Below are 17110 nucleotides of genomic sequence, written 5' to 3'. Positions count from 1 at the left end.
TGTGGCTATAAATTAGAACCCAGTTTGAATTGGTGTCTGGTGGACCAAATTTTAAATGCATTTCCAACCTGTTTTGGTTTAGATTTGCAAGCAAGAAACCTTGGAAATTGTAGTCCCTCTTAAACAGTTTCCAGGGTTCTTTGAGGGAAGCCACTATAGTGCCATTGGACCCAAGCCAGTTTGAATATCTAGTGTGGCTTCATCCTAAACTCACTCCTTCTGTTCTAGAGCTGAGAGGTAGTGTGGTCTTTGTACTAGCACCCCCTGTGCTGAATTTTCTTCTTTTCTCTCTCCTCCTCTCCTCCATTCAGGTGTGTTTGACAATTGCTCCCACGTTGCCAGTGACAGGGGCTGGACTCTTGGCATCCGCACGCAGGAGAACACTGGGAAGAAGGATGCCCGCTTCTTCTTCTCACTCCGGACAGATCGTTTCAAGAGATCGTCCACCATATCGGTACAACACCGGTATGAACTCAATAGGTGGGCTCATGTGGCCGCCACGTACAACGGGAAGCAGATGCTGCTGTACCTGAACGGGGAACGGGTGGCTCATAGTTCCCAGCAGTCTGGGGCTCTCCACAGTCCCTTCATGGCTTCTTGCCGCACCTTGATTCTGGGAGGTGACAGCTCGGAGGACGGGCACCACTTCCGTGGCCACCTGGCTCTGCTGGCCATTTGGAATGGCGCTTTACCCCAGGAGAAACTCCAGAGAGGTTTCTTGAGAAAGGTTGAAGACAGAGAAGCTACCATGGTGCTCAGTGCACGGTTCAGCCGCTTGGAGCAGCAATGGGTAACGTTCAAAGATGGCGCCTACCCGCTGGTGGAGTCCTTCCAAGCGCCAGAGCCTCCGGTTTTGTCACCGCTCATGCCCTCTCTCTGTGGGCAGACCGTCTGCGACAACGTGGAGCTGATCTCCTACTACAACAGCCACTGGCCACTGAGGAATGAGAAGGTGGTCCGTTACCGGGTTGTCAACATTCATGATGATGAGGGGCTCCATCCTACTGTCAGCCAGGAGCAGGTTGCCCACCAGCACCGGGTGCTGAGCGAGGCCTTTGGCCGCTATAATATCACCTGGCAACTGAGCGTACACAAGGTGCACAGCTCCCTGCTCCGCCACCGCGTGGTCCTGATGAACTGTGAGCCTGGCAAGATTGGCAATGAATACTGTGACCCCGAGTGCGAGCACCCGCTGACTGGCTACGATGGGGGGGACTGCCGCCGGCTGGGGCGTTGCTACGACTGGGTGCGCCGGGATGGGGTTTGCAACATGGAATGCAACAACATGCTTGACAATTTTGATGACGGAGACTGTTGTAACCCCAGAGTGACCAATGTGAAGAAGACGTGCTTTGACCCTGAATCTCCACACCGGTAAGTTGTGGGCGGATGAGGGAGGGAGAGAGTGCCCTTCTCTCCTGCCTGGAGACACCTAGGGACGAAAGCCCCTTGCAATGAAGTTCACAGGATCATGTCCATAGAGTCCCCTCTCATACTGGCGGTTCCCTCATTGCGAGAGGTGAGGTTGCAGGGAACCAGACAGAGGGCCTTCTCGGTAGTGGCACCTGCCCTGTGGAACGCCCTCCCAGCAGATGTCAAGACAATAAGCAATTATTTTACTTTTAGAAGACAACTGAAGGCGCCCCTGTTTAGGGAAGTTTTTAATGTTTGATGCTGTACTGTTTTTAATATTCGGTTGGAAGCCGCCCAGAGTGGCTGGGGAAACCCAGCCAGATGGGCGGGGTACAAATAATAAATTATTATTATTATTATATTATTATTATTACTACTCGTTTCTCTGGGTTTAGGCTAATGTGAACAGTGGTCTGCACTGACTACTGTTGATGCAGTGCTAGCTGTGTACTGGAAGGGAGAGAGAGATGTTTGCCGATGGGTGGGCGGGAGGAGGTTTCCAATACCTGCTTCTGCCCTATTTCAGGTTCAGACATTTAACGGCTTTATACTACTAAAAATGTTCGCCACCTCTGTATTGGAACTTAAGTTTGGCAATGGTGCGCATAATTATTTGTTTAGAGATCTCTGCGCTCTCCTCGCAGAGCTACGGCTCTCATGGGAAGGGAGAATGACTGTTAAAGCTGATTTCATGTCTGTAATTTGAAGATCCCTTGTGTTGTTTGTAGACTCAGCCAGTGAATGTGGAGACTCCTTAAACGGTGATGTGCTTCTCCTTGCCAATTGACATTGAAGTCTTCTGCATAGAGCTGCTAATATTCACACACACACACACACACACACACACACACACACACACACACACACACCAACCAACCACCACCAAGGGGCCTGCTAGTATCCAAAAGTAAAGATGAGTTTTTGGGATTCCTTCAGGTCTAGTGGAAAGCCTTTCTGGAATGATTTAGCTCGCATTTTAGTTGGCAAGTTCTGGTGAAATGGTTAGTGTTCTTAAATGAATATATTGTTTTTAGTTTTCTTTGGCTTGGTCAGGGCCATTATTTTAGGAAATAGGCATTGTTCCTGTTCAGAGAGAGAGGCCATGGAACCCGAAGGCTCCATAGCCCCACAGTCCAAACAAGCCTGAAAGAGGCCATGGGGGAGACAACTCCAAAAGCCAGAGGCCCTTGGCTGCCAAGCGTAACATTGTGGGGAGAGAAGCAGGCTTGGGGTTTAATTTTATTTTTTTAAAATTTCTCTGGTACAGAGTTTAAAATGTGATTCTTACATTACAAATCTCCCCCCCCCAAGAAAAAAATTAATGAATGCCCTTTCATATCCCAGAGAAAAAGAGACTTCTGGCCTGTATACAGTCTTCTGCTACCTGGAATGCTATGTGCCTTGGATCTAAATATATATTTGGATGAGAATTCATTTCATAAGAAATAAAACGAGGGAAGAGTCTTGTTGCAGGAGATAACAGTACTGCAAACAATTCTTTAGCAAACAAAGAGGCATTTATGCAGCCATATCTTATGTTGCATTCTTTATGGTAAGCACCATATTAAAGCCATGTGATGATTGGTCGTTCTTGGTCGTACGGTTGTGATGATGTTGACTTCCTAGACTGCAGTGTGTGAAGAAATAATAAAGACCATAAAATAGTCTTAAAATATGAAAAATATAAATAAATAATCCTACATAATAATGTGCAAGTGTCTCTGCGTCCAGTCCGTGTGTCTGTGGGATTGCGCTACTGAGCATGTGCCCCACGGACAGCCGTTGGGACTTGGAGCGCAGAGACACTTCAGAGAAGGGAGCTTGGTGTCCGCTCGGCCCGGCAGGGAGACGAGCCAGGCTGAAGCGGCGAGGTGGGCACAAGGACCGCCCGTTCCCCTTCGCCGGGTGCTGCTTCTTTGTAGGCCCTGACGGGAGAGGTGGGCCTGGCCTCCTCAGCACGCGGCTCATCCGCGCGAGGAGCGACGCCGGCGGGAGAGAGAATGAGGCAGGCAGGCCGCTGTGGCGCTTGAGCCGGCCTGAGGTAGAAGGTCTGGGAAGGGAATTCGTAGGAGGAAAGAAAGCGAGGCCTTCTCCTAACTCCCACCCCGTCAGGTCAGTTCTATCCATTGGGACTTGGAGCGCAGACCCGCCGCATCATCAGCTCTGCGCATGTCCCCGAGGTTGCTAGAGCAACAGGTCTGCTCTAGCACCCGTTATTTTAACGGGCTTCATGATACTAGTATAATATAATCAACCTACCTGTAAATATCATACATTTGGGCAATTAAGCATTTACATTCACTGAGCAATAGCTACTGGAGTTTGTACTGCTGGAAGTAGCTTCAGTCAGCATCTAGTAACTCTTCCATGCATCTCGGTCCAGTTAAGGAAATCCAAAGTCACATTCAGCCTCCCATGCGTGTATCACTTGATAAATTGAGAACCATAGTTAGCGATCAGATGCATGCCCAGATGGCATTCTCTTTGTGCACTGGAAAAGGTGCAACTGACTGAGAGCCTTCTTTGCTTTGAATAGAATGTGAACAAAACGCTGCACATGCCAATGTGCATTCACAGCCACATTCTTATAGGAGGTGCGGATAAGTTCTATAAACAGGTGCACTGTACTGTGTCTCAGCTTGTGAATAAGAGTAGAGTATGGCTATCCTAAATTTAAAAACAACATCTATGACCCAGGAAATTGAACTACGCAGGTGGGCGTTGTCATAATCATAAATCTAATATAGCGCTTTTCATTTGCAAAGTGCATTATGGTATAACCTGCATTCATTTAATCCATGCACTATTTTTGGGGTCACTGTTTCTCCCGTGCAAAGAGTGGGAATTGAATCTGCCTGAGGCCCAAACAGTGATCCCAAGGCAGAGCTGGGACTCACACCTAAGGCTCAGAGGTGCAAGACTCTATCCCACATTTCACATTGCCTGACAGAATGATTCACATTTGATCATGCAAAAAAGAAAAACGGAAAAGAAAAGAGAAAATCAATGCATAGAACGGAATGTCAAATATCTTTTGGGGTTCCCTCAAAATTCCTTGGTTGTTTTGCTGAAGCAGGAGTCTTTCATTTTGCTTTGACATGTTACCAGTACTTAATGCAAAATCTGGTGGCAATATTGAGATGTGTAGATGCTCCACAAATCACATTGCAAGGCTTTAAAAAATTCCTTTGATTCTCTGCTCAAGTAGGAACCTCCTAGTTTCTCACCAGAAGTTCACATGTGGCAAAACGTGGTGATAGCTCCATCTAAAATGAAAGGTCAGTTCAAGATGTTGATATCTATTGCCCAGTTCACTTAATCCGAAGTCCTAAAACTTTGTTGGACACCTGCTTGGCTTTCGGGTGATGTCACCCTCTTCAGCTGTGGCAGGAAGAGGCTGGCTCCCTGCCGGCTAGCCATTCATTGCATCTCACTGAGGCAACCATGGGACGTTCTAATGTAAATACCAAGGGCTCTAATGCTGGAAATTCTCTGTTGTGCTTTTGGAGGGCCTGCCACTTAAAAGGGTTTTTACTACCCTTTTCGATTTGTGCGCATTTATAAACTGTCTGCTGGCGAATTTGCACGCCAGACTCTAGCAGCTCCCGAGCCATTAAGGTCTCTGGGTCAATAGGCTGCCTTTTAAAAAATCTATTAAGTTCCATTTGCAGGGGATTACCGCTTGTGTGATTGATTCTGTCTACCAGCTACCATTAAAAAACACCAAACAAAACAAGCCCCAAGATGCAAACTGGGCTAGATTTATCGCCGGAGGGAAACGATATTCCATTAGGTGGTTGCAACTGAAATTTCTCTCGTTATCTCACATGCAGACACATGTGGAACAACAACAACAACAACAACAACATTTTTTTTTATTATAATCACAGCTCATCCCATCCTAATTTCGAAAAGCTAAGGGCATTCTCAGCCTTTTGGCTAAGATCATGTGTCGTAGGTGTCGCTCAAGGTGTTTCATGGCCCAAACTTAAGTCTTTTGCAGGCTCGTACAACATGTAGCCGATTAAAAAGAGCGTAGCCTACTGGGGCAAGGGCAGGCAATAAAATAACTTTTCCAACTTTCCTTTCAAAATACACCCATCCCTTCTCCCTAAACATCACCCTGTTCAATTGCCAATTTCTTCTATGGCTTTTATACATTGTTATAACCTGTCCTCAAAATAATCAAGTAGAGTAAATCCTCTTTTTCCTATCAGTAATGGTCATTCATCCATTTTGAAACATTTCCTTCTGATACCTCTTGAGCAACATTTTGCCTGAGAAAAACAGACTTTGCCCTCTTCCCAGACAAGACACACACATTCCTCCCTGGCCTTGAACATGGCTGCCTGGCATCTGGCCCCAGTAATGAACAACTCAGCCTCCGTGTAGAGGGTGAAAATGAAACCCCTAGAATATATATATTTAGTATAAATATATAATATACACTGCCAGTCTTCCAGCGTCTCCCACCCTTCACATCTCGCCAAATTTAATCCTCAGTTTTACATACAACCAGCTCATTAATAAATAAACATAATCCATATCCCCACAAACTCTAAGCTTGGTACAGAATCGTAGAATTGTGGAGTTGGAAGGGACCCCAAGGGTCATCTAGTCCAGCCCGCTGTAAGGCAGGAATCTCAGCTAAAGCATCCATGATCCAACCTCTGCTTAAAAACCAATAATAATAATAATAATAATAATAATAATAATAATAATAATAATAATATTTATTCCCCGCCCATCTGGCTGGGTTTCCAAGGAAGGAGAGTCCATCACCTCCCGAGGGAGACCATTGTGGGAGTTGTTACTTAGGTGGGGATCATCACCACGGTGATTGTGGCAAGGAGGTTTGTTCTTTGTGTCACATTTTGTGGAGGCTTAGCTACCGTAGTTATATTCTTGACTCAGCAAGGTCTGCTGTGCCAGAGTAAAGCCAAGCAGTTAACAACAGGGCAACTGGGAAGGTGAACTTAAGCCTTATATTTTACTTTATGTAAAGTATTTAGGCAGCTGGCGTAGTGCTGTGGATGGACCATCAGCTTTGGACTTAAGTTCTTCCTGGGTTTTGTAGCACAGCGAGTGACCTGGAGCCTCGTTCTCCAGGAGGTGGCAAGCCTTTGTCTCGGCTCTTCCGCTTCAGATTTTTAGAAGGGGCTCAAATGGCTGAATGTTTCTGCATTCAAAACATCCTGCAGGTAGAAAAATTAAACACCAGGAGAGAAAGGTTTTAGCTTAGCCTTTTCACTGTCACAGACGTTTTCTGCATATGGGGATTTTAATTTTCTATCTTTTTTTTGGTATGGAGAAATCCAGTCATGTGAACTCCCCACCTGAAGTCTGAAGAGCATTGTGGGACACTCTCCATGGTGAGGGGGGGAAAGGGAAGACTTGTGACAGGCTTACAAAATGGTGTCGTGCACAGCTTTGCAAGTAAAGGAACCCCTGACTGTTAGGTCCAGTTGCAGATGACTCTGGGTTTGTGCGCTCATCTCGCTCTATAGGCTGAGGGAGCCGGCGTTTGTCCGCAGACAGCTTCTGGGTCATGTGGCCAGCATGACTAAGCCGCTTCTGGCGAACCAGAGCAGCGCATGGAAACGCCGTTTACCTTCCCACCAGAGCAGTCCCACTATTTATCTACTTGCACTTTGACGTGCTTTCGAACTGCTAGGTTGACAGGAGCAGGGACCGAACAGTGGGAGCTCACCCCGTCGCAGGGGATTCGAACCATCGACCTATTGATCAGCAAGCCCTAGGCTCTGTGGTTTAGACCACAGCACCACCAAGTTAGCACTTGGTATATAGTCTCTATTCATCCTCGGTAGATGCTGGTGCAGAAAGTACAGTCAAACCTCGGTTGATGACTACCTTGCCGAACGACTGCTTCAGCGAGCAACCGCCACGGACCCAGAAGTGTTTACATCCGGGTTCCATGGCGTTGGATGCGCAGACACGATCTGCGCGGCTCGCGCATGCGTAGAAGTGATCTGTGCAGCGTGTGTGTGTGCGCAAAAGCGCTCTATCGGTGCTTTGCACACACGCAGAAGCGTGCCTTTGGCGAGCGACCGCCTCCGCGGAATGGATTGCGGTCGCAAACCGAGGTACCACTGTACGTAGATTCTTTGGAGTGGGCAAGTGCACCAGTTGGGGTGACAGGGGCCTTGGCATTTTGAAGTGATGTGGCAGATGTGGCAGTGGGCATCTGGCTTTCATTGGTATAGAGAAAGACTGAAGTTTCCTAATGTGAGACATTGGTGTGATGTTAGCAAACTAAAGGGCATGGGCCACTACCCTTTATTTCTGCCGCTTTGTGTAGAACAGAGCCGATGAATCTTTCTGTTTCTCAACGGAAGACTACCCAGAACCACTTACTGGCCAGTGTCCTCCTGCATGTTCCATGGTGTGTAGAATGCTGAGATTCAGGGACTCGCCATTTTAAGAAGAAATTGTGCACCTTTCCCCTATTTGCACTCAGTGTCGGCACACGCGAGAGATCAAAATGTATCTGCAGATGATATGTTCATGGAGTGTTACTGCAGAACACACCCAAAATGAAATTTGTGTGGGACGTATGTTTGCTTGTTATCTGGGCGTGCTTTTTTCTGCGCTGAGCTGCTTTCCATGTGGGAGATTTATAGTGTGTGAAGAGGCTGTCAGTACGCTGCCCTTTGTGCTGAAAAGAACATTTGCAATGTGGTGGCTATCGACTAGGGTCAGCCAAATACTTCTGCGTCCTGTTCAGACACAGGTCAGGAGTCTTGAGACGTGTCTCGGGCTTTATTAGTCTGTCTCCCGACATGTCTCTTTGAATCAGTGTCATTTTGCTTCCAGTTGCCCTTCTCTTTCCTTTCCATAATTCTTAGCTTTGCTTTGCCTCCTATCTGTTTTTCCAGTGTGTGTGTGTGGGGGGGGGGAGTTCAGATCTGTGCCTCACAGCCTCCCTCCTTGGCCAGCACTCCTGGTTCCAACCTGCGGTCCTGCTTACCCTCCCTTCTAGAGCAGATGGGCCTCTCCCCCAAACACCTGAGATTTTCCTCTTGGGGATGGTAACAACAGAGGTTCCCCAAACCCCCAAAAGAGTTAATTAGTATATGCCACCACCACAGCTAGAACCTTATTGGCATAAAGGTGGAGAACAAGTATAGTCCCCAAAAAGGAAGAATGACAGTGTCATAAATAAAAAGGAAGGGAGCCAGTGTGGTGTAGTGGTTAAAAGCGGTAGACTCATAATCTGGGGAACCGGGTTCGCGTCTCCGCTCCTCCACATGCAGCTGCTGGGTGACCTTGGGCTAGTCACACTTTTCTGAAGTCTCTCAGCCCCACTCACCTCACAGAGTGTTTGTTGTGGAGGAGGAAGGAAAAGGAGAATGTTAGCCGCTTTGAGACTCCTTCGGGTAGTGATAAAGCAGGATATCAAATCCAAACTCTTCTCTTCTTCTAAACCAGGCATCCCCAACCTGCGGCCCTCCAGATGTTTTGGCCTACAACTCCCATGATCCCTAGCTAACAGGACCAGTGGTCAGGGATGATGGGAATTGTAGTCCAAAACATCTGGAGGGCCGAAGGTTGGGGGTGCCTGGTGTAAATTGTTCAAATGTGCTGAACTGGCTGATCTTGCGAACAGGATAAGAGAAAATGAAGATAAGGAATGTAAGGAGGAATGGATAATGTTTAGTGAATATTTTAAAAACCAGTATAGACGGTTCTTATACTGGTATAAGCAGTAAATCCAGCAGAGTTGAAATAGATAGAGCATTTGATAGATAGCAAATTGGATGATTAAAAAGATGTGGCTAACGTGGTGTAGAAGAAAAGCAAAGGAAGCAGGAATAGTGTGGAAGGGAAGTCATATGGTATATGTATACCTGCTGTATTTGGTACGAAGTTGTAAGTGGGGCAATGGAAGGGGAGGGGGGGTTAAATATGCTCTCTGCTCCCGTTTCTGAAAACGCAAATATAAATAAATAAATAGCAGATGGGCCTCTCTGCCGCAACATGATAGGGGTTGGGTGGTCCTGAGAGCAGACTCTCTGCTCTGAAAAGGAATTTCAAACTTGGAGGAGCTGTGGGAGACCTTCTTTTGCTGTGAGAAGAGGTCCGCTTCCTTTCTATGCAACTGGTTATTGACCATGATTTGGATTACCGGCAAAATGCCACCGTTTCCCCACCATGTGAATGGTGAGTACGAAAGGGTGCTCAGAAATGTGACAAAGTAGGAACGAAGCTCCAGAATGTGGCCTATAAGGATTGTGACAGGGTCCCTGTTGTCTTTCTCTTCTGTTTTGTATTTTTACCCTCCTGCCTGCTCTTCGCTCTTGTTCCTGTGCCTTTGTCTGCACCCCTTCCTTTCTTGCACCTGCTTTCCTGCCCTGATTTGGTTACAAAATCTCTCTTGACATTGATTATGACACCACCATGATCTGTGAGCTGCTGACAGCCAGATGGATCTCTTGCACCCAAGCCCAGTCTCTGACTCATGCCCATGTGTGCACTGCCATATACTGGCCTGGATCCTGACAGTTGGAGACTCCTATGTTTGAGGAGTCTGGGAAAGCAACGGAAAGGGGGCAGCCTAGAAGCTGTTATCAATTCGGTTTTATAGGAGGGTGGGTAGAAATTAAGTCAGACTTAATAATAATGTTGTCCAGAGATCTAAGCATATGATGAATGTTTATTCCATCTGTTGCTCGTAAAGTGATCGTAAGTACTGGCATGCAGAAGGGCAAGTAAGAGGAGAGTGTGGCAAGATGTGCATCAAGTTGTGAGGAGCAGCAAGGGGCAGAGAACAAAAGGGTTTGCGAATCATAATGTGGGCACAACCAGAGGTGGAGTGTCCCTTGCAGATGGCTTGCTTGTAGAAGACATGGGTGTCCTAGGTGCTGGATGTAGGGAAAAACTGCATGTTACATGGTCAGATCCAGGATCAGCTTTCCCAAAGTTGTCTGTATTTCAAAAATGTAGCCTCATATGTATTTGTGCTCAGTCTCACCCCACCCCATTGTTTTCCGGATCCAGATGGCACCAGAGAAGCACCAGAGTGATGAAGACCTTGTTGCTGGCTCTCTTTCATGGCGGTCCATTGTTGTTGTTGTCCATTGTTTAGTCGTTTAGTCTTGTCCGACTCTTCGTGACCCCATGAACCATAGCATGCCAGGCACTCCTGTCTTCCACTGCCTCCCGCAGTTTGGTCAAACTCATGTTCGTAGCTTTGAGAACACTGTCCAACCATCTCGTCCTCTGTCGTCCCCTTCTCCTTGTGCCCTCCATCTTTCCCAACATCAGGGTCTTTTCCAGGGAGTCTTCTCTTCTCATGAGGTGGCCAAAGTATTGGAGCCTCAGCTTCAGGATCTGTCCTTCCAGTGAGCACTCAGGGCTGATTTCCTTCAGAATGGATAGCTTTGATCTTCTTGCAGTCCATGGGACTCTCCTCCACCATAATTCAAAAGCATCAATTCTTTGGCAATCAGCCTTCTTTATGGTCCAGCTCTCACTTCCATACATCACTACTGGGAAAACCATAGATTTGGTGGCCCATAATGGTGGGGATATAAGGAGGGCAAATGCTTGTGAGGGGAGGCAGGAGTCCTGTGCCCCCTACTGCAGATGAACCACTCAAGGGTTAGAAGAGCTTTGACTATCAGAAGTCCTGCTGCTCTTTCACTTTAGGATAGCAGTTTTCGGACACTTGCCCCAGGAAGTTCCTCAGAAGCTGGTTGGGGATTCTCAGTGAGCAGATAAGTCAAGGCAGACATGCTTTTCGGGGGGGGGGGAGGATGACAATTTTCCACTATTACTGAGCTTCTTCTGCAATGCACAACCTAGGAGAGTTGCAGGCGAAACAGGAAGGCGCCGTTCCTACTTCTCTGCTAAAGCCTTGCTTACTGGGTCACAGGGCAGCAGTTTGGTGCTCTCGTGAGATCTCACCAGAAGCAGCCCCTACCTCTGCTTCTCTAGCAGCGGCAACAGGGGTGGGCGACCACCCTGCAGGATTCTGCTGCCCAAGGCAGCAGCTTCAGTCCACCCCTGGTTAAAGGCCCTGGATCTTTTGCAGCACTCAGGGTCCTTGTAGATAACATTGATGTCGGAAGAGAGAAAGTTTGAAACCGTTGTTAAAAGGGATGACCGCTCCGGCAGGGGAGTGAAGTATGGTAGTGACCCTTAACTCTGAATTGGGTGCGCTGAGTAGGTAGTCTCTTCAGGACACTTTGAGTGTGATCTTCCAGTGTTCTACTCACATGTAAAAGCAGCACACAACTGTGATCTTCCAGAGTTCTGACTTGTGCCCCCACAAGTACACCTTCCAATCTGTGGTGTGTGACTGGTGTTGGTGGGCATAATGTTCTCTCTATTCTTTTGCACCTGAGTTTAATGGCTGGTTAATTGACAAGTATTCTTACAGGAGAGAGTAATATTGAATAAAAGAAGGAAGAACTCCTGTGGAAATGTCTGCAACACAAACATTAAAAGGTAAAGGCAAAGGACCCCTGACCATTAGGTCCAGTCGCGGATGACTCTGGGGTTGCGACGCTCATCTCGCTTTATTGGCTGAGGGAGCCGGTGTACAGCTTCCAGGTCATGTGGCCAGCATGACAAAGCCGCTTCTGGCAAACCAGAGCAGCACACGGAAACGGTGTTTACCCTTCCCGCTGTAGCGGTACCTATTTATCTACTTGCACTTGATGTGCTTTCGAACTGCTAGGTTGGCAGGAGCTGGGACCGAGCAACGGGAGCTCACCCCGTCTTAGGGATTCGAACCGCCGACCTTCTGATCAGCAAGCCCTAGGCTCAGTGGTTTAGACCACAGCACCACCCATGTCCCTTTGTGTAATCTTAATTCTGCCTTGGGGCAATGATGAGATGCAAAGGAGCACAGAACTCTTGGACCTTTAAGGAGTAGTGGAGGGAGGATTTTTCTCTCTTTGACCGGGGGAGCTTATCATGCAGGCATGCAAGAAGATGCACCTGCTGAGACTTCCTCTTCAATACAGTTGTTGAAAGTATAGAGGCACTGAGATTCTCTGTATCAGACCACCATACCCTCCTTCCTCTGCTTAAAGCCAACAACCAGAAGAAGAGCTGGAACTCAGTCAGGGAGAGACTCAATATGTGTATAACATACCAGGCATAGCAAAGGAAACGTTTTATCTCAAGGTGCCCACCACTGCCAGCCATGGACTTTAGAGCAAAACATCTGTCTCTGGTGTGTATGTGTGCCTGTTCACGCACATGTGTTTGTGCACTTCGTTACAAAGTTATATTGCAGTGCAGAAGTGAAATTCGAAAGAGAACCCAAGAAGGCACATTGCTAATTGGCTCCAGCTGTTCACTCCCTTATTCCCTTGCACAGATGTTTCCATGGCTAGGAGGCTCTTCCCAGCTTTGCACGGTGCATCTGGAAATTGCTGTCTTCCATCTGGGGAAGCGCCCCAGGCTGGCAACAAGTAGAAGAATGATTGTCAATTTTGCTTTTTTTTTTCTAAGCTCAATGAAAAAACAATGGTTGTGTCTTTATCCTTTTCCCTGGGTTACCAAGTTGCTAAATTAGCGTTTCAAATTAGTGAGAACCTTGCCACATTCTACCGTCTTGCATGTGTGAATAATTGTCAGATAAACACAGCACCCCTGGAAGGAGCTTCCTATCCTGTAATCCTCCTTTTAAACAACTAATAAAGGTATTGGAGCCCTGCCCCGCCCCTTGCATCTGGCTGCTTTGTTAATTCCCCCCAGATGCAGCAAGAGGAAGAAGAGGCAGAAATCGGGGAGGGGCATCACTGTCTACATCTGTGAGAATGGATTGGCAGCACATCTGAAGAATGTGTTTTCAGCACCCTTTTCGTATTATGTATGACTTCAGCCATAGAGAAGAATCTGGGTCAGAAAGAACCTCACCACCCAGGTCAGCATCTGGGCGCTTGCTATCTACTACAGTATGAAGCTTCTGGGAACGTCTGAGAGAATAGCTTTTAGCTGTCCCTGGAGGACATGGACTAGATGAATGATGAACTGGGAAACCAGGTTTCATCAAAGGTATTTTCTTTTATAGCCCCGCTTGCATAAAAGGATGCAGGGTTCAAACCTGGTCTCCCTTTTTTTCCCATACATAAGGGAAAAAACAAGTAAAGCTTTCCCACTAGCCTCAGATTCCTGTCTGTGGAGAACCTGCACGGACTGTCTGCGTTTTAACACCATGTAAAATGACACCATAATCTTAATGCCATACTCTTTTCTTTGCTGTGACTGTGTTGTGTAACATTGAAACCTATTTTTAATTTTTTTAAATGGTGAACTGGATGGCATTTTGATGGGGAGTGCCAGAAGAAGCAGGCAGATCTTCTGAAGTGGCCGACCATAGCTGCCAAGTCTCCTGTACCGGTATTCCCCGGGAAACCCCTGTTTTTCCAGCTGTTCCCAGCCAAAAAAACGGATTTTTTTGTTTCCCCCCAGTTTATTCTGGCGCTGCGGCCATTTTGAAACTGGGCGGAGCATGCTCAGAAGCGACTTTTGATGCTGCTCTGCCCAGTTCCAAAATGGCTGCAGCGCGACCTCTGGTGCGGCGGCCATTTTGGAACTGGGCAAAGCAGCACCAAAAGTCACTTCTGAGCATGCTCCGCCCAGTTCCAAAATGGCGGCAGCACTACTTCCGGTCTGCTACTTCCGGTCAGATCCCTTATTTTTCAAAAAGGAACTTGGCAGGTATGCGGCCGACCCCTTTGTCCAAAGACTTAAGTGACCAGCATGACTGATCTCTCTGGGGTGCAAAGTATTCACAACCTGAATCAGACTCTTGTCCGTCCCGTCCTGCTCATGTCGCTCATGTTTTGCTGCAGTTTTGTTTTTGAAGAAGATGAGCAGCCGCAACAACAAAACACACTCTGAATTAACACTCTAAAAATGCAGTAGTTTAACTAGATCATATATAGAATTATAGAATTGTAGAGTTGGGAGGGACCCCAAGGGTCATCTAGTGCAACCCCCAGCAATGCAGGAATCTTTTGCCTGACATGGGGCTTGAACCCACAACACTGAGATTAAGTGTCTCATACTCTATCCCATGTTGTGCTGAAGCAGACTCATTGCCCACCTCCACAGCACAGTCCTGAAAGAGAGTCACCCTGTTGCATAGCCAGATTAGCTGCCTTAGGGGTGGGCAACCTGAAATTGTGTCCATTTCTCATAGGTAATAATTTTACCCAGCCCTACTGTGAGAAGCAAGTTTAGCTCATCTTCACCCATCTCATACTGTTTCCAGGAGGGAAAAGGAGAAGAAGCTGGTGTTGGTGCTCCAGTTAGTCCCCAGGTGTTGTGGCTGTCTTTGGAAACATGTGGACCAGTTTCTCTGACAGCAGCTATCTTGAGATCAATAGCTGTTGAAAGAGTTGGTGGTTGTAACTGCCAAGGACCAAAAAGATGGATTTGGGGGAAGGGGTGCTCAGTGGAAGCTTCCCCCCTATTTACTCCTGCAGAAAGACTGCAATGTGTCTTGAAGGACACAGGATTGGTGCAGGCTGTGATCCTATGTGTGATTGTACTTAACATGCCTCTTAACATGCCTAGGACTGGATTGTTAACTAAGGGTGGAATTCGATGCCATTTGTTCTCTTAGCACAAGCTTGCCCAACTTGATTATCTCTCCTCACCCCACACACTGTTCCGGGATTTCCCCCGACCCTCCAGAGTGGATTTGGGGGAGGCACAGGGGGCACACGGGGAGAAGAGAGCTAGTGGGAGTCCTTGTGGTGTCTTCTTGCAGCAGAATGGGGTGGCTGAATCGGGCTCTCTCCCACAAGTCATTTGTCTCTGACTTTTTCCTCTCAAACTGATTCACGTACTTCAAGTTTGCTGTGAGACTCTGTTGCCTGAACTGCAACACTGTGTTGTTGCTGTGTTCATCAGAATGAGCAACAGGCAAGGTTCCTGCACTTTAGGAATCTGTGAGCGGAAGAGCAGCACTCAAACGGAGGTTTAAAGTTGACATTGAGACATACACTTCCCCTGCTTCTGAGTTTAATTTCAGACGATCGTGGGGAGGTGCCAAGATGATAACACCCCGCCCCCCAATTGATGTCTCAAGCACAGTGAAATGGATCCATGTGAGAGAAGTGTAAAACCCTTTGCTTTTAGGAAAGAGGCAGTGTTGTGCAGTGGTTAGAGTGTTGGACCGAGACCTGGAAGAGCAGGGTTCAAATCTCCATTTGGACATGAAGCTCACTGGATGACCTTGGGCCAGTCAGTGCCTCTCAGCCTACCCTAGATGATTAAATGAACAGGGGAAGAATCACCTTGAATGCGACCTTGAGCTCCTTGGAGAAAAAGGTTAGGATATAAATGCAATAAGTAAATAATAAAACAAATAAATGTGGGCTGCAACAAATGCTCTCAAAACAAACCATTTTGGTTGTCAACACAAGGGCTCTTGCACTAGTGTAAGGATGAGAATAAGTGGTTGTGAAATAACCCATTTATATTTTTGATTAAAAAAATTCCTTCCAGTAGCACCTTTGAGACCAACTAAGTTTGTTATTGGTATGAGCTTTCGTGTGCATGCACACTTCTTCAGATACCTGGATAATATTTTGGATAGTTATTGTTATTTTGTCAATATTGTGTTGTGCTCTGATGTTACTTATAAGACACCTTAAAAGACTTGGAGCCCTAAAATGCAGGATACAGCTAATTGTATTAAATAAATAAGAATGAACATCACTCTCTCAGCCCAGCCTGAAATGTAAACATAAGAGGAGCCTGCTGGTCAGTGGTCAGTGGTCCACCAGTTCAGCATCCTGTTCTCATTGTGGTCAACCCAATGCGAAGATAGGAGCAATGCATATTATTGCAGGGATGTTGTAAGCCACCCTCTCATCTTCATCTCAGCCCCTGTTGGGCACCTGATGGGTGTTGTTGGGCACCCTTTCAACCTGCAATATTGGGGCAGTAAGATGGATTGGCCTTGCTCTTGAAAAATGTTTTGCCCTAAATAAGAAACCAAATAAGAAATAGCAGGAACTATAGCCTTTGCCTTCTACTCTTTGGGCGTGGGGTAGACACACTGGTGTTCAATCCCAGCTGTGTTTAAGAAAATGGATTTCTCCATTGATTTTATGGGCCGCTCTCACCTCTGTCCTTGGAGATACAGTGGTACCTCAGGTTACAAACACCTCGGGTTACATCGGACTTCCGGTTTACCGCCAGCGCTGGTTGGCGAGGAATCCTCGAGCTCTGAGGTTCCTGGCGCTGTGAGGGAGGGGGGAGCCACTAGAGCACCACGACCCCCCAAAAGAACCCCAGATTGAGCTTTCTGGGGGCGTGAGAGCTCAGCTGCACCCCAAAGTGACTCCTCTGCTCCCCAGTAAGCTCTTTTTAAGAGTCCCGAGAGAGAGCGGAGTCAGAGTCGCGGGCGCCATTTTCGAGTATACCGCTACCCTCACAGAGCAAAGCTCCGAGCTGGCAGCGGAGGAGCGGTGGATTCCCCCCCCCAAAAGGATTTGAAGACATTGGACACCGTGGGTAACAGAAAGAAATTAAAGAAAAAAAAGAAATTAAAGAAAAAAAATTCAATTGAAAAGAATTTTCCACGGGAGGAGATTTAAACAGGAAGTCGATCTCCCCATTGAGAGAACGGTGATGTAGTTAACTTGCCTGCAGCCGGAGAGTTTGACAGGAATTTAATAACTTCCAAGGATTGGACTTAAAACCT

General features: G+C 47.1%; 1 protein-coding gene across 1 annotated transcript in view; it reads left to right on the top strand.

The window, feature by feature from the left end:
* PAPPA2 (pappalysin 2) overlaps positions 1 to 17110 on the top strand; it is a 128690-nt gene that overhangs the window by 16005 nt on the left and 95575 nt on the right. Inside the window, exon 2 of the mRNA XM_035123579.2 lies at positions 312 to 1374. Within this exon, the coding sequence (XP_034979470.2) occupies positions 312 to 1374 (1063 nt within the window). The remainder of the gene's footprint in view (positions 1 to 311; positions 1375 to 17110) is intronic.

This window comes from Zootoca vivipara, chromosome 7 (assembly GCF_963506605.1).
Source record: "Zootoca vivipara chromosome 7, rZooViv1.1, whole genome shotgun sequence".
In the NCBI taxonomy this organism is placed as follows: domain Eukaryota; kingdom Metazoa; phylum Chordata; class Lepidosauria; order Squamata; family Lacertidae; genus Zootoca; species Zootoca vivipara.
This window is presented reverse-complemented; position numbering and strand designations above follow the sequence as displayed.